The 24,398-nt window shown below is 36.7% G+C and overlaps 1 protein-coding gene across 3 annotated transcripts in view; it reads left to right on the top strand.

The window, feature by feature from the left end:
* Positions 1-24,398, top strand: part of DIAPH3 (diaphanous related formin 3) — a 475,864-nt gene that overhangs the window by 109,325 nt on the left and 342,141 nt on the right. For all 3 annotated transcript variants that reach the window (XM_040623366.1, XM_040623355.1, XM_040623377.1), the window contains one exon: positions 3,933-4,063. In XM_040623366.1, the coding sequence (XP_040479300.1) occupies positions 3,933-4,063 (131 nt within the window). The remainder of the gene's footprint in view (positions 1-3,932; positions 4,064-24,398) is intronic.

Here is a 24,398-nt window from a genome sequence, read left to right as displayed (position 1 = left end):
CCTGTGATGCCCCTGTGGGACTTGGTGGGTTGGGGACCAGTAGAGGCATAATAAAATCCTTTGTCTCTAACCGAGGACTCGTATGTTGTCTGCCAGCACTCATGCACCAGTAAGAGGCTCCCGTAGCTTGTTCTGTTATGTAGGGTAAAGTCTCAGACTGCACACTTCTTGGCTTGAATTGCAGATATTTTTCTCCTAATCTGTGGCTTACTTTTCATGGTCTTCATGAAACTATCTTAAGAGTTGTTTGCAAAATGGAAGGTTTAAATTTTGATGAAGTCTAATTTATCAATTTTATAGTTAGTGCCTTTTGTCCTTAGAAATCTTTGCCTTCCCGAAGGTAGTGAAGATTTTCATTTCTCTTCTTGTAGACATTAAATTTTAGCTTGTACATTTAGATCTAAGGTCTAGGTTCACTTTCTCTCATTTGGATGTCCAGTTGTTCCAACACCATTTGTTGAGAAGATTCTTCTTGCTCCATTGAATGACCTTAATACCGTTGTTGAAAGTCATTGACCACGTAGGTGCACATGTATTTCTGGACTCTGTTCTGTTGATACTATTCAAACTTGATTACAGTAGCTTTATAGTAAGTCTTGAAATCAGATGAAATCCCCCAACTTTATTCTTTTAAATTATTCTATTTTAGGTTTCCTGCATTTCCATATAAAATTTATTTATTTCTTTTCATATAAATTTTAGAAGCTACTTCTCAATTTCTGCAAAACTTGCTGGGATTTCAGTGTGATTATATTGAATATATACATTGTTCTTCAGAAAATATATTTCTTAACAATAATATCGAGTCTTCTGATCCATGAACCTGGCATAACATCATTTATTTAGGCCACCTTTAATACCTCCTCACGATGTTTTATCCTTCTTAGATATAAGTATTTTTCTTCTTTTGTTAAAAATTTTCCTAATTATTTTGTGAGGGCTCTTTTGATGCTATTAAAAATGATAAATAATAAAATTTTATTTCCCGACTATGAGTAGTATTGAGAAGTAAAAAAAAAAAAGAGGTTGAGTTTTATTCTGTCATCTTGCTAAATTCATGTAGACAATTTCATTTGCAAATAGACAGTTTTACTCCTTCTTTTCTAATCTATTGTTGTTGTCTTACCACACTAGCTAGTCCCTCCAGGATAATACTGAATGGGGATGGTAAGAGCCAACATGCTTTTCGTGTTCCCACTTTTAAGGAGACCAGTGTGTTGGTTTGGGAATTATAGGAGCTGGAAGACTTTATGAATGGGGGTATATGATGTTCTATTTTGTGTCATGAAACGAACTAAAGAATTATGAAGTTCAGTTATCCAAAAATCTCTGGATCTCATAGAGCTTCTGTTTCATGGGGACCTCTTTTGGCTCAATTGAGTTTACCTTTAACTGCAGTCAGATGGTGGAAGAGGACAAATTCCAATGTTGTAAGATAACTAAATCATTATCTTTCATAATAGAAGTCAAAGATAATATTAAACCTACAAGTTTAAAGAGATCAGAGTAATCATGTTATTTAGACATATTAAGTAGCTATCAGAAGAAACAGTTAAGGGAATGAAAATGATTGCCTCTGAAAGATATGGTTAAGTAGTAGGGCAGGTGACTGCTTTTTTTTTTTTTTAATTTTTATTCAAATGCATTTACTACCTTTTATTCTTATATTTTTAAAGTATTGACTATCTGGTCTTACCCATATATTGTTGAAGGGAACCAGTTAATCTATTCAGTTTGGGTTTATTTTGAACCCCCCCCAATCATAATTGTTTCAATGATAAATTCAGAGTACTGACTCAAGTACTACAAATATCAAGTACTACCAAAAGATCATCTGGTTTAACTTCTCTTTGTATATATTCGGATTAAAAATATTGGCCCGACAATATGCACAGGGAACTTGAAAATTTAATACCAAGAAATTGTGCTAGGCAACCTACATGCCCAATGATATGGGTCTAAGGTAGGTAATTAGGTATGTTAATAGTCTGTAGGGAGGAAAAAAAAATTTCATTTAAGATACTGGTATATGTTCATGAAACATGACTAAAAATAAAAGCCTACTGAACAATATGTATGCTATAATATTTTTGAAAGTAAAGTACAGGTGTTTATGAATATATATGGAATATTATGTACATATTCTTATATGAGAAAGAAAACACTTAAAGGAGAAATATCAAATTAAGTCATTTTGAAGCACTTTTTTCCCCTGTTGCTTTTCTGTTTTCCAAATTTTCTGTGTTGAACAGGCAATACTTTAGTAATTTAAAGCAGAAAAAGATACTGATAAATGCTATGTCTGTACAAGTTAGATGTATTCTCATTAATGATACATAACATAGTCACTGATTTTAAAAATGTTTATTTGCACCGTTCTTACCATTTCATTTCCCCTTTCCACTTTATTTTCTTTATTCTGAGATTTTGCTCATTAATTTTTCTTTAGTAAATGACCACTTTACTATTGATGAAAACCATCAGTCTTTCCAGTGCTAGTTTGTTTTGCATTATTGGGAATGTTTCCTTGCACATTATTATGGCAAGTTAATAATAAGAAAGAAATGAAAAAATGCATCTGATTTCCTGCCATCACCACTAACCTGCTTTTGAACATGTATAATTCCTTGCCCTTGGGTGTACAATCTGCGATTGACATAGGTATGGTTCTGGACGTCGTGGTTTGTTCATTGTGCTCATCATTTTCCATCTGGACTATCTTAGTGTCGTCTTAACAGGTCTTCTGATGCTCCTGATCTGAGAGTAAAAGTCAGAGTTCCTTTGGTGGCCTGTGAGGGGACAGTCCCTTCTGTCACAACTTTTCAGTTATCAGTATGCTTGCTTCTCTCTCCTTCAGACCTTTGTTCTAATATTCAAGTTTGAGGCCTTCAGATTCTTCTGTGAGTCTTCCTGTGCGCACCCTGTTTGAAATTGCCAACCACCTCCTGGGCTCCTTATTCTTCTTCTCTGCTTTTATGTTTCTCTGGAGCACTTTTTACTGGCCACAAAGCAGTTTTAACTGCTTATTTCATTTATTGTCTGCCTGGCTTTCTTCTCCATGGGGAAGAAAGCTCCATGCATCTAGGGATTGTTGTCCCTTGTTTACCGTTCTCTGTGTAACACTTGGAACAGTGTCTGGCACGTAGTAGCCACTCAGTGTTGCATAACGAGCGAACTCCAGCTCTGACAATCTGCCAGAGTGAGCCTTCCGAAGCTGCGCTGGAAAATCCAATTGGATAGCGATGCTCTGTCCCTCCATGATCGGGCCGCTATCTTCATTCTGTTGTCAGTGCTTTTGGTTTTCTTTGTGGTTGTACATATATGTGCCATGTGAGTCTGGAAGGAGTTCCTAATTCTTTGTCTCCTTAACTGACTTCCCTTCTCCCTGTTACTCAGGTTTCCCTCATCTGCTCCATCAAGTTAGGGCTTCCTCTTCTGAGTGCCATAGGAATTATGTCCTTACTTGAATTTCTCTTTCCAGACTTAGGTTTTGATAATCTGTGTGCTTAGAATTGGGCACTTGATGGTAGTTGAGTCAATTAATGACTTACAGCCATTTTTTGTGGTGCTTAAAATATTAATTTTGTGGTAATTAAAATATTAATTTTAATAGGGTTTTTCCTGTATTGAGGTTTGCTTTTTATTTTGCATGGGCCTAAAATAGTTGACTTTATTTTCAGGTATTTCTATAATAAATACGTCATTGTTTTCCATGATATTTGGGATTTGAAAAAGTCCTTTTAATTTGCAGACCTATCTTTTGTGAATATCCTGGATTCTGCTTTGTATTTGTGGGCAGAAGGAAATCACTCCCTCAAAATAATACCACTCAGAGTAGTCGTGTGCAGCTGCTAATATGAAAGGTGGGATTAATGTAATTGATATTACTTCAGTGAAGATAAATTTATTTATTTATTTTCTTTAATTTACAGGGAAGCCTTAAGAGTAGGCGACAGATCTCACCCCAGGAATTCATCTATGAACTGAAAATGGGGTGTGCAGATGAGAGACTTGTCACATGCCTGGAGTCCCTCCGCGTGTCTTTGACTAGCAATCCTGTGAGGTAATTCATCTCTCTGAACATCATCAGTGCACGTTAGTAAATTAAACAGATGTCATTAATCTGTTATTTTTATTAAATACTTTAGTCATAGCACCTGTAAATAGGTGGTGTATACATCAACGACATCTCAAGGTAAAAAATGAATATGTAATATTTATATGCATGATGAAATATAGTGTCGGTAGTACTTTTTGTATTTATTACCAAATGATACATAGCCTATGGACTTAAAAACAAAAACTTACTCTTACGTATTTTTCTTAAAGTTTTAAAAAATAGCGGTGCCCAGGTGGCTCAGTTGGTTAAGTGTCTGACTTGTGATTTCTGCTCAGGTCAAGATCTCATGAGTTGTGAGATCGAGCCCCATGTTGGGCTCTGTGCTCAGCAGGCAGTCTGCTTGAGATTTTCTCTCTCCGTCTCCCTCTGTTGCTCCCTCCACTCATGGGCACGCGCGCACACACACACACACACACACACTCTCTCTCTCTCTCTTTCCTAAAATCTTAAAAAAAATTTAAAAAAAAATTATGGTGTTTTTTAAATGAGAACAATCCTGATCAGAAACTGAGTTTCACTCTGAATTTTGGTAGTGTATATATACTGGCTGAAATTTTTTTTGACACAGAAAGAAATATCATTAATTAACTTTTCCTTTATTGAAAAAAAATATATTTATAGGGGCACATAGGTTAATATTGCCAGATTTAGCAAGTAAAAATAGAAGATGCCCAGTAAAATCTGAATTTCAGACATACTAACACTGAGAATTTTTGTTGTTTATCTGAAATCCAAATTTAACTAGGTGTCCTGGATCTGGCAACACTACTACAGGTGTCTCTATAAATCAGGTTTTAGACTTTTAAGCTCAGGATATTCTTGAAAAACTTCAAGCAGAAATTGTTAAAAAACGTCTGAGCAGTCATAAAATCAGGATTTCAGAGCTGCAAGGGTCTAAGATCAGTTTTGGCTGCTTTTGTATAATAAATGACTGCTTGTTTTTACATGAGAATATATCTGTATTAGATGTATATTTATATAAATATATATTTTTAGGGCTAGAATGACCGACTATGGAAGTTAATAATACACAATAGAATCTCTTTGATATCCTCTCTGATTAGTACTTTTCTGGACACTTCTGAAATTTGGCTACATAGGAAAAAATCTTTGTCAGTACAACTATTTAAAATAAAAAGACCCTACATGCTGACACATGAAAGCGAGTGAGGTTTAACGGAGGAGTATGAAGAGTTAACAAAGTGTATTTCAGCATGTTTCAACTTTATCTTTGTTTTTCCATATTTCCTCACTTCCAGACTGTTCTTTAGATGGCAAGCCTGGTGGGCAGGAGGCCTGGGACTTCATATGTCTTAGTTACTTCTCTTTACCAGGCACGGTGCCCAGCACATAAGAAGCCCTCAGTGAAGGTCTGTTGATTGAAACATGAAGTTTAATTTTAGTCTCCTTCAGTTTTACCTTGGCTCTTGTTAGAGACTAAGTTGAATTAGGAATCTGACAGGTATAATCATACATGAAGAGCTCTGGTTTCCAGTTTAATCTGTACCTGTTTTAATATATTCATTTAAAAAATAATTATTGAGCCCCCGATATTTACCAAGTACAGTCTTAGACGCGGGGCTTAGATAAATAGCAAAGCGGATCCAGGCCCTGTTCTTAAAGAGTTTAAATGTAGAGGAGGGTGTTCTGGGGTTGATTGGGAGATGCACTCATGTCTTAGTTTATCTGGCAGCCACTGAGCAATGGATTTATTCATGGCTTTTCAATTTAATTAGTAGTAGAGCCTTCCCTTTATCTTCATAATTTGATTAGATGAAAATGGTAGCAAAAGAAAAACCATGGAAGGATTTTATATATGAATTCATGTATATTCCAGTGGATACAATTATATGTGATTTTTTTCTTAAACTACTGGGAAATAATCTTATGTCTCCTTCACTTGAACCTTATTTAAAAAAAAATTGTGGAATTATTTTTCCAAGAAAGGCCAATTCTAGAATATATTGTCAGAAATCCACAAGCTGTGGATGTTTCCTATAAAAGCCTTTTTAATTGAAAATGATAGCAATCTGACTATTGGAGATGTTTTTCTGAAACTGTGGCGCATGATGTAGCGCGAAGAGACTCCTGTCTCTGTGTGCGGTGCTCCAGTTTGAGGAGCGACTTACCTGGAGGTGTAAAAGTTGAAGTTCTGCCTATGTTCAAAATTTTTGGACTTGGCCATTAGTTTTGTGTCTGCTATTGTTAAAGTCAGTTTTTCATATTTTCTTATTTTTTTAAATGTACACTATGTGACTCAGTTTCAAGAGAAAAAAGTAGACTTTTTGTCAGCTTTTGGAATCCTTGTTAGACCTGTAATATTATTGAGTAAATCAGCATTAAAATTCTTCAATGTCTGTGAATAGAGTTGAGAATGAAACACGTGAACTAATTAATGATGGTTCTCCAATGCTGGTTTGGGATTGGGTTTTATTTAAATCAAAAATGAAGGAACAAGAAGGAAACCTCCCTCTGCCTCACCTCCACCCAGATAGGCAATACTTTTCAGAGCCATCTGTCTGCGAAACTCTGCCTCCCAGTTATGAGCCACGTCAACCTTTTACCATCCAGACAGTGAATTATATGAAAACCAGTGCATTAAGTACCATGTTATTTGCCACCTTTTATGAGGAGTTGATTTGAAGATCACAAAATTCTTCTGTTTTGAAGTTTTATTGATTATTCAATATTCTTGGTGACAGTTCTAAGCTAAAAGACATAGTTGCTTTACTTTTGGAACACAAGAAAAGACCAACTTCTTCAAATTGTCCATTATAACTTTTAGTGGATCTTGACATAGGCAACAATTATGTTTGAGCTATTGAACACTTTGAGGTGGAAACATAAAAGAGTAGGCACTAACATTATTATGATTGATATCTAGCATTTTAGTCCATACTCATCTATGTATATAGTAAGTTAGTTACAGAATACATCTTCATTTTCTCAATTTGATGGAGCTGTCAAGGGCATGATTTCTGTCTCAGAAAAGCCAGTCTCTGGTCTGGTGTTTTGTGATCTTAGGCATTATTTCTCTTTACTTACGTTTAACATGTACATTTTGAAGTTTACAAGACCTGTTTTCTTGCTAACTCTTTTTGTTAAATTTCTAAGGAGTTTATGGAACTAGGCCTGATAAAGTTAATAACTAATTAAAAAAAAAAACCCTTCAGAAAAATGTGCAGTAACATGTATGTTTACTGCAAAGCAAGTGAGCAACCGTTGTGGGTCATTACTCCATTTGATCAGTGTCCTGTTTGGAATCTAGTTTTTCTCCATTTCTGGACTTAAGCTCTTCCTCCAGCTTTGTGTTTAATTTTGGAATTGGCATACATTGTGCCACAGACCACACGTGTGAAGAGACAAATAGAAACGTTGTGGCAAGCACCAAGATCAACATATTCCTCGGTATCAACGTGACCTGGAGAAAAAAGTCAAGACCAATATTTTGAAATTACCAGTACTTATTCAAAATTTTATTTTTATAAAATGTTAAATATATTTAAAAAAGTCCTCGTCATAAGAGTACAACAAGTACCCACTTGCCCACTAATGAAAAGCTAGGAGTACTGCTTGGAACTTTGAAGCTCCATGCATCCCTGCTAAGTTCTATGTCCCCTTCTCCCACTGTGCTGTGGTTAGCACTGTTTTGAATTTCGGGCTTATCTTCTTTTCTTTTCGTTATCATTTCACCATATATGTCTAATTAATTCATGTATTATTTGGTGTTATATCGTTTCGAACTTCGTGTCAATGGTGGCATCTCCTATGCATTCTTTGGTGGCTTTTTCCCTCTAGTTCATAGATTTCTGTGTGTTGATATGTGCAACCACTCACATATCGTCACAATTCATACTATTCCATGCCTTTATTTTTTTCTTCTGTTTCAGGCATAGCTATTGTAAATAGCATGCAAATGCTTTTTAAAATAATTCTGATAGTCTTTGTCTTCATAGTCACTGTAAAAAGTATTGGAATCTGGAGCTGATATTTCATCTGAATTTTCACTTAATTTATACTTCTTTTACCATGTTCATCTCCCTTTCCACACCCCCTTCTGCTCTTTATTCCTTTTCTGTAGTCTTTCTCTTCTTCCTTAAATTCTTTTGGATAGATTTTTAAATCTCTCATGTCACTTTTTTCCTTACTTACTAATTTGGAAGACATAGTCCCTTTCTGATCTTAGAAAAGAAAGTTAACTTATACACACTTAAGATGGAAATTTAATATGCATGTACATAAGAGGGACAAAAGTAAGCAATATCCCTTATTTTGAACCTAATCACCCTCGGTTAATGTGCATGCTAGTTTAGTGTGATATTCTAATTTTATTTTTTTAATATTATAGATTAGCTGTTAGTATTGAGTTAAACTACAGATAAGTGTATGTGTGTACATGTTTGCACATGGATATAATCATTCCTTTTTAGGTCTTTTACGTTTGTCTCTGATTTCACTCTTGCTTCAAGTATATCATTAGGTTCCCTTGGCAAAAGTCTTTTGAGGGTAAAACTCTTGTCAGAAATTGACTTTATTTGCCTCTACTTTTAAAAATATTATTATATATTTATTATTTTTTATATTTTTAAAAGATTGTATTTATTTATTAGAGCACAAGCAGGGGGAGCAGCAGGCAGAGGAAGAGGGAGAAGCGGGCTCCCTACTGAATAAGGAGCCCTATGCGGGGCTCAATCCCAGGATCCTGGGATCATGACCTGAGTCGAAGGCAGATGGTTAACTCACTGAGCCACCCAGGCGCCCCGTATTTTTTTAATTTAAATTCAATTAACATATAGTGTATCACTAATTTCAGAGGTAGAGTTCAGTGATTCATCTGTTGCGTGTAACACCCAGTGCTCATTACATCACGTGCCCTCTTTAATGTCCATCACCCAGTTTTCCCATCCCCCCACATCCCTCCCTTCCAGCAGCCCTTAATCTGTTTCCTACAGTTAAGTGTTTCTTATGGTTTGTCTCCCTCTCTGGTTTCATCTTGTTTTATTTCTTTTTCCTCTATTACCCTATGATCCTCTGTTTTGTTTCTTAAATTCCAGATATCAGTGAGATCCTAGGATAATTGTCTTTCTCTGACTTACTTCACTTACTATAATACCCTCTAGTTCCATCCACATCATTGCAAATGGCAATATTTCATTTTTTGATGGCTGAGTAGTATTGCACCGCGTGTGTGTGTGTGCGTGCGCGTGCGCACACACACCCACACATACGGTGGAATACTAAGCCATCAAAAAATGAAATTTACACATACATACATACATACATCATATATATATATGATGTAATACACACACCGCATACCGCATCTCCTTTATCCACTCATGTGTCGATGGACTCTGGGCTCTTTCCATAGTTTTGCTATTGTGGACATTGCTGTTATAAACATAGGGGTACAGGTGCCCCTTCAGATCACTACATTTGTTAGATCTCTAGTTTAATACAATAAAAAGAAAGAATTAAATTGGTGTGTCCCAAATCCATATTTCTCAGAAGGATGTAAACAGAAAAGTAAAAGCTTTCCTCCTTTCTGTCATTTGATTGTCAGACCTGCTGGTCAGTGGTGAATGCCTCTTAATAGTTTCTTGTGTGTTTTTGCTCCATATCTTTTAAGTGCATATGTTAGTATTTTAATATTCTTATTTTACTTTACCTTACTGTTATATACTTTTATTTATTTTTTTAAAGACGAGCCCTAGAAGTTGCAGTTTTATTGCTCGGCAGGATGTCAGTCTTGTATTTAAATTAGCATTCTTCTATCCTTTAAGTTACCTTAAATTTTTTTGATTTTTTTCTAGTTCTTTTGAACCAGGGTCATCATCTTGCTGGTTCCCTCATTAATGTGGTAAATGAATATTTGACATTGCTCACTTTATCTGGGTGAAGTGGTGTTTCTATCTTTTCGAAAATCATGGATTGACATTAGAGGTTTGTGGAATGTGGTAGTATTCCACAAAACTATCCTAGAAATACATGGAGGCAGTGAATGGGTAGAAAGTGTGGGTTTCCTACGTCCTCTGCCCGTCCCAGGGTTGGGGGAAGGGACAATGCATATGATGAGAGGTACGATGTTGGTTGAGTGAAGACGACTTAGTGTCCCTCCTTGATTGTCACTGCCAGTCCCCCAGGCCTTCATCCTTCTCTCCTGCCCACAGAGCCCCTACTCTTAGTCAGTGGATCTAAATGACGTTGTGTGGGGTGAGGGGGGGGGAGTTGTAGGTTCTTCAGAGCACTCAAACCAAAACATTGACAAGTCAAACCTTTCTCTTACCAAGATGGACGACCTCTTCTTAAAGCTTAATTATACTGCATGATGACCCTAGAGGAGTCTCTGTTGCTTTTGTCAGTCTTACCAAAGCTGCTTTCCTAGGAAGGAGATGGAATGGAACCAGAATGAGACTGATTATATGCACATGTGTAGCTGTGTGCAGTGGGTATGTTGTCAGAGTCCTAACGGGAAGTCAGACACCGGAGAGCATGCTGTAAGGTGTTTGTTTTAAGTTAATACCAGAGATTGGTTAAATAACTGATGTAAAGACTGAGAAACCAAACTGGAAACAGTGAGCACTTAATTAGCAGCAGCAGGAAGCTGCTCCAGCCCTGTGCTGGAGGAAGAGGAAGAGAACTCTGTTCTGGAAGCTAAGAGGCTAGTGTCGATGGCAGAAACTGGATCCATGGGGAAGATGCAGGTGTGGCCCGAGAACCCGCAAGGCAGAGAGAGAGGGAGAGAGAGCATTACCCTTGTTTCTTCCTTCTTCCCAGTGCTCCAGCCTAGCAGCGAACAGCCTCCAGAGTCAGCCCCTTTGAAGCTAGAACAGAGCAGCAGAAGGGGAAGTAGGGGAAAGTGAGGACAGGGGTCAGACATCTGTAAATGTCAGTAAATGTTGAATTCTCATTTCTTCCAGTTTTTAGTTTCGTTGGATATGTAGGTTCTTTATCTTACTACTTGGAGCTGTAAATAAGTGTTTTCATAATTCGCTACAGGACTTGAGTCCGGTCATAAACTTCTAAGAATACAAAACACTATCCTGCTCTGAATCTCCTGAAACTATCTTGATTTGAAGATTGTCAGTTGAGTCCCGCTAAATGGCCACGTACTCAGCTCCTACATTGACTTTGATACTTTTCCAGTATCTTACTTTTGTTTCACCTCCCAAAGATCTTCATTTTCTATTTATGACTTAGTCCTTGATTCCATCAAAAAAACTTTATTTCATTTTCTCTAACAGCTGTCCTGTTTCATACATATACGTACAAACTACTGGTTTTGTGGAGGTACTGATAGACCCCTTTTTTGCCCTGGAGTTCTGAATAAGTTAAAGTAGAGACAGAAGTGAAGTTAGGAATAATCTCTGTACTGCTGGAAAGGCTAAGTTGTAGAGCACGGCTGGGACTTCTGAAGGTGAAGTGTAGTTACTGCCACTGAATCAAACTTGTCCTGAACGGAAAGAACAGACAACTGTAGGTCAGGGTCAGGAACCACTTTCACCAGTCGGATAAATCAGTCCTTCTGGGTAGTGGTGGTGGGGGGAAATCTTCACCTCCTGAGCTGAGGGGAGTGCAGTTCTTTTCTGGGGAACATAGTGGAAGGCCTCTCCCTTTGTAGAAATGAGAGGAGAAGGATAGTGAGAACTAGTAATATGCTCCAGTTTATTTTTATTCCCCTGACATGTTTTAGAGTTTTAAAGTAAGACATGAGCTGTAAATTTTTTTTTTTTAAAGAAGCCTTAGAAAAAAGTTTGAGAATTAATAGTATGTACAGGTGTATGGTGTTATTAATGGTGATAATTTCTGAAGTGGACAAGAGGAGTAAAGGTTTTCCTTCGTGATCTACATTCTTGAATTTTCTTCGGTCCTTCCTTTTTTTTTTTTTCCTTTTTCCTCTAATTAGTGATACCAGAGAGGCAAGTCATTCAGGTGGCTCTGTTTTTCTTCCTGTGCTGTTTTAATAAGGTAGCTGCTACTTAGTTGTAGTATTTAAACTAATTAAGTGGAGGGAAAAAGATCCAAAACATTTCAAGTGCTCAGGAGGCACATGTGGCTAGTGGCGAGGACACTGAACAGCACGTATAAACCATTTATGTCACTAAAAGAAATCCTATTAGACATTGCTGCTTAAACACCTTGGTTCCTCTGCGTAGCTGCTTACTTCTTTAACATAAATACGGCATGATGATTCTAGCCCCAAAGTTAGGTTCAGGACTATGGGAATATGTGAAAGAATTGAAGTCTGAAAGATTAAAGGATTTTTAAAACCTCCAAGGATGAGTGAGCATTTACATCAAGAGTCCTGAGAGAAGAAATGAGTGATCCCAGAGAGGCTGTCTTCAGCAGGGAGTGCTGTTTTGGAAGGATAAGGCAAAGGGAATGGGCTTCATACTAGCTATTAAGGAATAGAAATGGAGAGGAGAGATGTGTCTGACGGACAGTACCAAAGCCACGGGCAATGGCAGACTTCAGTGTGGCTGGCTGTAGCCGGGATGAGAAATCAGCAATATGGCACATCACAGAATTCATAGAAACACTGTCTTTGGTAGGCTAAAAGTGCATATTTATTTTACAGAACTTTTCTCAGGGAGATACACTTTTACCTCTTCAAAGTAGTTTTTCTAGGTTGTTTCCAATAAGGTCATAAAGTATAGGTGGGATGTTAATATTCTTTATTTCTTTAGACAATACCATGTATCTTAGGATATGCTTTGTATTATTTATGTCTAAATTAACATTCAGGATCCATAACTTTTATGACCCTTAATATTGCTTATTAAAGAAATATTTGTAGAAAAATGCCCTCTAATTTTAGGTCATTTTGCAAAGTGTTTAGGTCCTTTCCAAAGTGTTTTAAAAGAATGAAATATTAATGAAAAGTGCCCTGAAAGAAAATATTAATGTTTATAAATGAGTACTAACCTAATATTTTAAAGGGCACGCCAATACATTCCAGCATTTTCACAGTCCTTCCAAAGCTGGTGTAATTTCTTTGAGGGACCTTCCGGAAGACTGAATGTTTCCCCCTGGTAGGAGACTTTCTCTTTGGTGTATTGTCATTCATACTACAGTTTGGTTTTGGCTTATAGAGGTATTAAAATGTGTTATAATTATTTGGTTTCGAAGTTAATTCTGTGTCTGAAAAGCTTTGACTTTGAATGCAAGGTTAACAATAAAAGTACAGTACATTGAAAATATAGTAATTGCTTTTAACGGAGAAATACATATTTTCTGTACGTGGTGAATAAGAGCTGTGTAGCTCAATTTATACTTGACCTGAAAGGTCCTAGAACTGTAAAATCCTCCCAATCTACTTTATAATATATATATATCTCCTAGTCTATTTAAAATAAAATATAAATTGCCATTTGAATAGCCAAGATTAATTTTAAAAAACATTCTATTCAAATGTAAAGTCAGTCACAATTAGAGTTTCAGACCTTTTTAAAATACAGTAGTCTGATATTCAGCATAAAAGAAAGAATATGTGACTGAAAACTAATTATTCAAAAAGACTAGATTACTGTTTAAAAGACAACAAAAGATTGAGTGTTATAACAATTTGGGAAAAGTACTGCTCTTAAACTTGTATAGTTGCTCCTGACCGTAGAGGTGAAATACAAGAAACTTTACTTTTCAATGATAATTGTCTATGTCCTCAGAGAATGGAAGCCTCTATGTTGACATCTGTAACAGTTATCAGTATGATGTTATGAATTTTTTTTAAAGATTTTATTTGTTAGCACAAGCAGGGGGAGCGGCAGGCAGAGGGAGAAGCAGGCTCCCCGCTGAGCAAGGAGCCCGATGTGGGACTTGATTCCAGGACCCTGAGATCATGACCTGAGTTGAAGGCAGATGCTCAGTGACTGAGCCACCCAGTTGTCCCAGTATGATGTTATTTACTGAATACTTCAGTTTCTTTGGCAAGGATAGGGCCTACAGTTCAGTAATTTTTCCACTGAATATTATTATTCAGTGAATAATAATATTATTCCATTGAATAATATTATTCAGATATTATTTAGTATCCTACATACAAAGAGTCTATGTAGTTCCTTCTTTATACTAATTTTTTGGCCTTGTTATGTTTTAAAAGTATTGCTTTGGTGGGGCACCCGAGTGGCTCATTCAGTTAAGTGTCTGATTCTTGATCTCAGTTCTGGTCTTGATCTCAGGGTCATGAGTACAAGCCCCGTGTTGGGCCCCATGCTGGGTGTGGAGCCGCCTTCTTCTTCTTCTTCTTTCTTCTTTCTTCTTTCTTCTTTCTTCTTTCTTCTTCTTCAAGTATTACGTGGTGAGTTAAGTAAAGATTAAAAACACAATTTTTGTCTTGGTATTCCCTGTTGTCTCTATACATAAAAAAGTACGTAACTACAGTTGACCTTTGAGCAACACAGGTTTGAATTGTGTGTGTACACTTATCCCCAGCTATTTTCTTTTAGACTTTCTCAACATTTTCTGTAGCTTTCTTTATTCTAAGAATACAGTATATATACAATATGTGTGTTAATTGATTATATTAATGGTTAAGACTTCTGGTCAATAGTAGGCTATTAGTAGCTAAATTTTGGGGGAGTCAAAAGTTTATGAATGGATTTTCTACTGTGCCAGGGGAATTAGCACCCCTAACACAACCCACGTTGTTCAAGGATTAATTGCATATAGAAGGCCTTAATACAAATGTAGGTGAAATAATATTGGCAATAGAAGGAAGTTTTAATTTTTATGATTCAGAAACTCATGTGAAATAAAATGCAACTTTATCATACATATTGGGCATGGATTTCTAGGTCTTTTGTTGATTGGGGTAATCGATATATATGAGAAAGAAATAGGTGTAGTTTTCATATGTTAAACATCTTTCATATGTTGAAATTCATAAAAGATAAACACTTGAGGGTTAGATCCACTGAGGTCACTTGGAGTGCCTCTGTGGAGCTAAAGAGAAAGTAGGCTCATTTGAGCAGAAGTCCAATTGAACTTTGTACAGGAAATGTTCTTGGTCTGTGCTGTTCAGTATTCGAAACGTGACCATTCAGCACTTGTATGGTGCTTAATATGACTAAGGAATGGAATTTAAACTTAAATCCACATGTCACTAGAAGCTTCCCTTTTGGACAATAGTTTTACAGATGAGAAAGTCATGTGATATTCTTGGTGCGCTTGTTTTCAGCCTTTGCATTCTCGAGTCTGTAGGTATGGCCGCTCTCTACCATGCTATGGATTTCTGAGGTGGTGCACCGAATATTATGTTGTTGTGGAACTGTAATATGGGACTCAAGAAATCAGGGTGTATGCTAAATGGAGTTGAATAGTAAAAAGAACAGGGAAATTAAAGCATGAAATAAAATGCGTGAGCTGGTATACTGCTCATTTTTCAGGATAGGAGATCAAGTATTTTGAATGTCTTTACACACTTCTCTGTTGGAAAGCTAATAGAGGTACAAGGGCTTCTCCCTGTCCTCAAATTACTGAGATTCCATTTGGAGAGAAATGTCTAACACATCATAGAGTAAGTGGTACCACCAGCTCCTACCGAATTAAATCTTTGTGTGTGGCATGGATAAAACGCAACAGAGTAGCAGAGGGTGTATTTGCTAATCTACTCATGCAGCCAGAACTCTCAGGTGCTGTGCTAGGTACCACAGTAATGAGGCATATGGGGGAGAGATCTAGAAAATATGTAATTCATAGAAGATTCGACTTCAGTTAAAAAAAAAAATAAGGGACTGAGGGTAGTCGATAGAAGGCTTTTAGATGCAAGCTGGTCAGAGAATGTTTTTGACGTGGTAAAGTTTAAGAGCTTAAGAAGACAAGGAATTAGTAAAGAGAGTCCCAGGCTTTGGTGCAGGGCCTGGAGCCACCTCCTGGGCAGCAGAGACCCTGAGGTGGGGAAACAGTGAGGCAGGAGAGTGGAGAGAGGGAGGTGGAGTCCCAGAGGCCAGGGAGCCATCAGAGAGTTGGGCAATGCCCAGGTCATGAGAGGCCTTAAAGGTGATTTGGGGGAGAGAGAGAAAATTTTTAGTCTAAGTATGAGACTGTTAATGAGTTTTACACAGGAAATGGCCTATTTCTAAATTTACCTGTTAAAAGGAACTGCTCTGGGGAGATGGATTGAAAGGAGGANAGAGTGGACAGGGAGATCAGAGAGGAGACTATGGCACAGTCACTGGAGGAATGAGCATGGCTTGGATGAGGATTGTAGTAGCGGTGGCTCAAGGAGGAGGTGGATTTTGCAGACAAATTGGTGGTAGAAACTGTAGGACATGTTGATAGATTGGATGTGGGGTGCGAATGAAAAGGAGGAATCAAGAATGACGTCTAGGTTGTGTGACCTGAGCAAATAGGTGGATAGTAGTGCCATTAACGCAGATAAGGGAAGATGGTTTTCTTACTGGTTTCATGTATTTTGGAGAAAATCAGAATATGTGTTTTAATCATGTTAGGTTTGATATGTTTGAGATTCACAGTTTGAGATATCAAGGAAGCAGCTAGATGATGGAGTCTGGAGCTCAGTGGAGAATGTAGAGATACTTATCTATTGTTTACGTGTAGATAAAGCCCTGAGAATAGTTGAGAATTCAGGTAGGACAAGGTGTGTGTGTGTGTGTGTGTGTGTGTGTGTGTGTGTGTGTGTGTGTAAAAGATATAGAAGAAGGCCAGAACAAGCCCTGGGGATCTCCAACAATTATCCGTGGTCTAGAAAGGCAAGAGAAACAAGGAACACAGAAGGACAAGTGGTCATTTGGGAGGAAGAAAACCCAAAGAGGCTGATTTCCTGAGCCTGAGGGAGAGTGTTTCAATAGGGAAAGTGACAAACCACACAGAGCGCTCCTGAGACCTGGCGCAAGATAGTACTCTCAGAATTGGCAAGAGGAGGGTTGTTGGTGACCTTTGAGAAAAGCAATTTTGTGGAGTCTGGGTGGCAGAAGCCAGATTAAGTGAGATGGAATAAATGGGCAGTGAAGAACTACTAACCATTCTTGTGATGAAATTGAGACATTTTCCTATAAAAGTAAGACAAATGGGCAGTAACTAGACGGATATCTGGGGCCAGGTGGGTAAAACCCAGTAAGCGAATGGAGAAACTTAAATTAATGGGAGTTCAAAGAGGAAGGACACTTGATTTGGCTCTTGAAAGATGAAATAGTTTCATTTGCAGCTGAGTGAACGTAGCAATGAACTTGATAGAATCAGGAGCAGATGATAGACTTAATAATGAAGTTTATGGGACAAGTGTTGGGCAGCAGGTACTTAGGGTGAAAACAGATGATGGAAGACCGGCAATGTAATGATTTCTTTTCCCCCATACATTGGTTGTCAAATTAGTCAATTTAAAATGAATAATTCATTAATGCTTTCCTGAAGTAATGATGTTTTGATTTGATACTAAGAAACCTCCTTACTCATATTTAATACCTTACCAACTATTTCTTTTTCTACAATGTTTCTTTTAATAGTGGACTGAAGTTTTGATCAGAGCACATGCTAGGATATGTTATTTTACCTCTATAGTTCTCTTGCTTTTTCATCTAATGATCAAGGGCTCATGTTTCTTATATTGGTGATTTGTTTTTCATCACTGCAGTTCATCTGGTTTTCTTTTCATTTTATTTTGAACACTTCCTCTAGACATTTTATACCTTTCAATATATTAAAAAGTAACCAGGAGAATAAACTTCTTAGTTTGTTATTCTACTGTTTCATCTAATATTAGAAGGGAGAATAAGTGACTGGGTTTAAATACATAATCCCTTTAAAAATCAGTTCCTAGAAAATACACGTTAATGATTGTATTTTGAAGTTTGGTAGATTTTTAAATCAGAACATTATTTAGTTCCTGAATTTCTGAATTCCCTATCTGGCTGTATAATTTAGTGTAATTTTTGTGGATGGGCCATTGGTTAGGATGTGGGTGTATGTGTGTTTTGCCCTACAGGGCATGTTAATTGCTTTGTACCCCCCTCCCCACCCCATTCATTTTAAGTATTTAGTCACCTTGCTAAGAGTAGGTGAAAATGAAAGCTAAAATAAGCTATAATTATATTCAGCATTGGTGATATATTACTCTGACAGAGGAATGTAAATTGGATTTGGATATTACACAGTATTAAAGCTGACCTTCTAAGGTTAAGGTATAAAATTTGTTACTTTGTCACATAAGACCAGTGGTATTTTTTTTCCCCTTTCAGGATGCTTCTTATATTGATTTTTTTTTTTTAGCAAAATAACTTTGTGTTTCCCTAGGCATTTATGTAAGATTATTCTTTGGGGTAATTAAAATTTTTTTTTCTTACAAAAAGAGTTCATTATAGGAAAATAGATAATACACAAAAGCAAAATGAAGACAAAATATAATATCGCCTACTTAGCCACTTCTTGGGTGGAATTGTGTATGTGTCTACTGAGGAGGTCCTTTTGTTTAATGCTGTTGGTTTTTGGGGAAATTGGCAAAAGCACGGAGTGATAAATGATTCATATATATCCTAAACATCCTTTGGATTCAAAAGATTAAAAATCCATTTTTTTTCCTTTAGGCTTTTGATGTGGAGGCTAGGGTAGTGCCTACTCTACTTCTTAAGAATAGACACAGGTTGATTAAACCACATCCCTGATGCATTATCTTCTTCATATTAGTATTTTAAGGTGGAACAGAAATGTAAGGCTCTTACAAAGTATAGAGTATAGAATTTGTCTTAAAAAATTGTTCTGATGTCTCTCAATAATATACACTTGTGTCCACATATACTTCTATGCCACTTTTTAAAATGTTACTGAAAAAACTTTTTCAAAGCCTTAGGCTTCGTTTTCATAGAAATAGCTATTTTTATAGTGATTTGTCTGTTTATGTAATTTAAATTATCTAATAAGTGTAATTAGTACAACTGACAAAAATAGGGTTGGAAACAAACCTCATCTCCCATTGGTTCTAGTGGAGATTACTTGAGCATAATGAGGCAGTCCTACTTCTCCCTGTCAGGGAGGTACCATGGAGGCCAGGTGGGGAGCTCAGACTCCCATTCATGTCTGGCAATAACAAGAAACACCTTCCTGGGGCACCTGGGTGGCTCAATCGGTTAAGTTTCTTCCTGCTTTCGGCTCAGGTCATTATCTCAGGGTCCTGGGATCGAGCTCTATGTTGGGCTCCCTGCTTAGTGGGGCGCCTGCCTCTCTTTCTCCCTCTGCTGCTCCCCCTGCTTGGGCTCTCACTTTCTCAAATAAATAAAAATCTTAAAAAAAAAAAAAAAAAGACCTCTTCCTAAGATGTCAGTAGAGACCAATTGGAGAACATGGACCTCTGTTTTCACCTGGCAGCAGTGAGGTGATGCTTTTCCTTCCTCCACTGGAGCAGTATCATAGGATGTAAGCTACAAAAGAAGAGATTGAAATAAAACCTGGACTATCGTAACGTAATAGTCTAAGTTTCCATATTTCAGTATAAACAACTGTCTTACTAAAATGGAGGAAGATCACAAACTGCATGCAAAAAGACCATTATTAATAGATGCCAACATTGGGTTGGCAGATATTTGAATATTCTTTTTTAAAAGATTTTATTTATTTTAGAGAGAGAATAGGAGGAGCAGACGGAGAGGGGCAAGCAGACTCTGTTCTGAGCACGGAGTCTAATGCAAGGCTTAATCTCACAACCCTGAAATCATGACCTGAGCCAAAATCAAGAGTAACTGACTGAGTTACCCTGTTATGTGAATATTCTAATAAGGATGCTTAAAGGAGCCATCATAAAGATGTTTTAATGAATAATTATGAATATGCTGGGAGAAAAAGAGTAGTCTCAGTAGATACGTAGAAGAAACTTTATTCTTTTTTAAAGCTCAAATGGAAATTTTAGAATTGAAAAATACAGTAACTGAAATGAAAAACTTACTGGAGTACAATGACAAAATGTAGGGATGAGAACAAAGAAATGGACTGCAGTATAGAGTAAAAGAAATTACCCAGCCTCCACTGAGAGAAAATTAAAAAACAGAGCCTTGGGGACTTGTGGTGCTGTAACCAAAGATTTAACATTTTGTTACCCAAATCCTAGAATTATTTGAGAAAGAGGGCAGGATAAAAAAGTATATGAGGAAATAATGGCTAAATTTTCTAAATTTGGCAAAAGATATAAACCTACAGATTCAAGAAACTGAACCATAAATAAGATGAACCCAAAGAAACTCATATTAAGATGTATCCTAGTTAAACTTCTGACAACTGAAAAGAGAAATCTTGAAAGCAGCAAGAGATGCTGCTTTAGTTACAGGGAGAACCAATGGAATGACACTGAAATTCTCTTTGGAAACTATGGAGGCCCAAAGCATGTGGTAAAGCAGTTTTTAAATAAAGCAAGAACAGTCAGATCAGAATCTTATGTGCTGTAGAAGTATCCTTTAGGAATGAAGGGGTAATCAAGGCATACTCAGATGAAGGAAACCAAAGGGAATTTGTGGCCAGAAAACTCACCCTAAAAGAATGGCTAAAGAACATTTTCTAAATGAAATAAACAATGAAAGAAGGCATCCTTGAAATATTGGGAAGAAAAAGTGTACAATATCAGTAAAAATATGGATAAGTATACTTTTATTGAATTTTCTAAATTATGGTTGGTAGAAGCAAAAATTATATCTGTCTGACACAGTTCTAAATCTGTGTAGAAGAAATACTTAGAAAAGCTATACTCTAAACGGGGAGGGTAAAGGCGCATAAAGGGAGGTGTGTTAGCTTGGGCTGCCGTAACAAAAAGGCTACAGACTGGGTGGCTTAAACAGAAACTTATTTTCTCACAGTTCTGGAGGCTGGAAGCCTTCAGGTCATGGTAAGGTGCCGGCAGGGTTGGTTTCTTATGTGGCCTCTTTATTTGGTTTGCAAATGGCTGCTGTCTTATAGTGTCCTCACGTGGCCTTTGCTCTGTGGGTGTGCAATCCTGGTGTCTCTTGCTCTTACAAGGACAGTAGTCCTACTGGATTAGGGCCCTATCCTTATGATCTCATTTAACCTTATTTATCTCTATAAAGGCCTTATCTTCAAATATAATCACATTGTGGGTTTGGGCTTCAACATGTGAATTTTGAGGTATACTGTTTTGATTCATAACAGGAGGGAAAGTTTGTACAAGTCACTCAAGCTTGTAAAATGATGATGCCAGTAAACTTTGATATATTATGATGTACCTAGAACGACCTCTAGAAAAGTTACATGAGCTATAAATAAAAAACATAAATCAAAAAATCATTCTAAAACGTTTTAGTAAACCATGGGAAGACAGGGAAAAGAAAATGAACAAACAGAACGAATACTATTCAAGAAATAAATACGAGAGTGAAAACTTATCAATAATTACATTAAGTATAAATGGTTATGCTAATTAAAGGAGATTGGCAGAGTAGATGAAAAACATCACCTGACTATATGCTTTCTATCAGAAATTCACTTCAAATATATTGATATGGACAAATGGAAAGTGAAAAGATAATATGTATTATGCAAATATTAATAAAAAGGCACTTGTGGCTATTTTGATATCCTATAGTGTGGATCTCAGATTAAAGAAAAGGATGTATTTTTAGGAGTCAGTCCACTAGAAGACCCATCCTAAGTGTACACGTCAAACTCAGATGTGCACAGTGTATGAAGCAAAAATACTAGAAAGGAATAGATAAATCCACAAATATATTTGGAGACTTTATAACTCGGTTCACAATCAGTATAGCACCTAGGTGGAAAATCACTGAAGATATAAGAACTCAACCCTACTATCAAGCAAAAGTACATAATGTGTATTTATAGAACATTCCATCTAATAGAGTACACATTCTTTTCTTAAAACGTGTACCAACACAGGCGATATCCTGGGCCACAAAACAAATCTAATCAAATTTAAAAGAATTGAAATCCTACCACATGTGTTCTTCCACCAAAAGACTCAAACTAGAAATCAATAACAGAAAGATAACAGGAAGATATCCAAACATTTGCAAAGTAGATAACACACTTGTATATAATCCTTGAGTCAAAGAAAAAGTCTCAAGGGAAATAAAAAAAAATACACTGAAGTTAATGAAAATACAACCTTTCAGAACTTGTGGCACACATCTAAAGTAGTACAGGGAAGGAAATCTGTGGTGCTGAATACCTGCATTAGGTAGAGAAAGAGAAAAAGGGCTCAAGTCAATAATTTTAGTTAACCCTTAATCTTAAAAACAAACAAAAAAAAATCCAAAACAAATAGGAAGGAAATAATAAAGAGTAGAAATCAATTAAATTGGAAACAGTAACAATAGAGGAAATCAATGAAACAAGGATGTGGTTCTTTGAGAAGATGAATAAAACTTAAAATTTTATTATTGGTGAAAAAAATGGACAAATTGCCAGGATCAGTAATAAAACTGAGTGTCACTGAAGATCCTGTGTTACCAGGGTAGTAAGGCAACACTACAAACTTGAAGCACAAATGGGACAACTTAATGGAAAGACCAGTTCTTCAAAGAGCAAAGTACTACACACCCAATATGAAAAAGAAAATTTGAATTGTCCTCTATTAAGGAAATTAAATTATGATTTTAAGACTCCCTGAAAGATCTTCAAGTACAGATGATTTCCCTGGAGAATTCTACCAAAGATTTGAGTAAAAATTAATACCAATTCTACACAGCCTCATCCAGAAAATCTAAGAGCAGGAAACAATTTATTTTATGAAGCTGGTACTGCTAGCAAAACCAAATAAAGACAAAACAAAACCCCAAACCCCAGATTTACAAACTAATGTCTATCAGGAACGTAGGCATGAAAATCTTCATCGTAATGTACTTTATCAACAAGGCTAAAGAAGAAAAATCCTATATCAATAGATGCAGACAAAGCTTTGACAATACTGAACACTTATTCCTGATAAAAACTCCGGGGGGAAAATAGGAATGTTATGGATTGAGTTCTGTCCCCCAGAAAAAGGTTTTTAAGTCCTGATGCCTTAGAATGTGACCTTATTTGAAAACTGGGTTATTACAGATGTACTAAGATGAGGTCATAAAGGAATAGAGTTGGCTCTTAATCTGATTTATGTCCTTTTAAGAAGAGAGAAACAGAGTGCCATGTGGTGAGAGGTATGGAAATCCTGGATTAGCCATTACCCCCAGAAGCTAGGAAGAGGCAAAGAAGGGTTCTTCTGATAGTTGCAGAGGGGGCCTGGCCCTGCTGACTTCAGGCTTCTAGGCTTCAGATCTATGAGAATGAACTTCTCTATTAAGTTCTCTACTTTGTGGTACTTTGTCATAGCTACTCTAGGAAACTAACACAGAGGAATACTTTCTCCACTTAATATGAATTTACAAAAATTCTAAAGCTAACATTAAACATGAAAGGCTCAACATTTCCCCCTGAGGCTGGGAATAAGGTAAGGATGTTTGCTCTTGCCCCTCTTGTTCAACACGGTGCTGGAAGTTCTAGCCAGAGCAATGAGACGCAAACAAAACGAACAAAAACATGTAAGTTAGGAAGGAATATTAATTGTCCCTATTTGTAGATGACATGGTTGTTTACATAGAAAAGTTGAAAGAATCTGCAAAAACTAGAACTAATCAGTAAGTTCAGCAACAGTGCATGATTCAAGATAAAAATCAATTGCATTTCGCAAGATGCCAAAGTTTTAGAGATTTGTACAATAGTGTGCATATAGCTGACAATACTGTGCTGTATACTTCAATATTAAGAGGAAATTTATGTTTTTCACCTGAAAAAAAAAAAGTATTTCTTTTACTAGTTATGAACTTTTGGAAAACTCCATTTACTATTGCTTTCCCCTAACACCACTCCCCTTGGGGGAAAAAATACTATTAAAAAAAGCAAAACTGGTGTAAATCTAACAAATCATGTAGAGAACTTACGGTGAAAACTACAAAATCACAATGAAGAGAATTGAAGTTCTGAATAAATGGAGAGAGATCTCGTGTTCTTGATGTTTGCTTGATTGTTTGGGTTATCGGCAAAATTCAATTCCTTGCAATTGTGCGACTGACATCCCTTTTTTCTTGGTGGCTGTCTTGTGAGGGTTGTCTCAGCTCTAGAGTTCTCCCCCACCCCCACGTTCCTTGGCTCCTTTTACCCTTCCTCAGTCTTTAAACCTGTAAAGGCAGGTTGAGTTCTTCTCATGCTTTTATATCTTTCTTCTTTCCTCCATTTTCTTTGATCCCACTGGGAAATGCTTCCGACTTTAATGAACTAGGTAATTAGCTTGGATTCACCTGGATAATTTAGGATAATCTCCCTATTTTAAAAT

Source organism: Ursus maritimus, unplaced genomic scaffold, assembly GCF_017311325.1.
Source record: "Ursus maritimus isolate PB19 unplaced genomic scaffold, ASM1731132v1 scaffold_10, whole genome shotgun sequence".
NCBI lineage: Eukaryota > Metazoa > Chordata > Mammalia > Carnivora > Ursidae > Ursus > Ursus maritimus.
The sequence above is the reverse complement of the archived record's forward strand: the minus strand, read 5'-3'. Positions and strand labels throughout refer to the sequence as shown.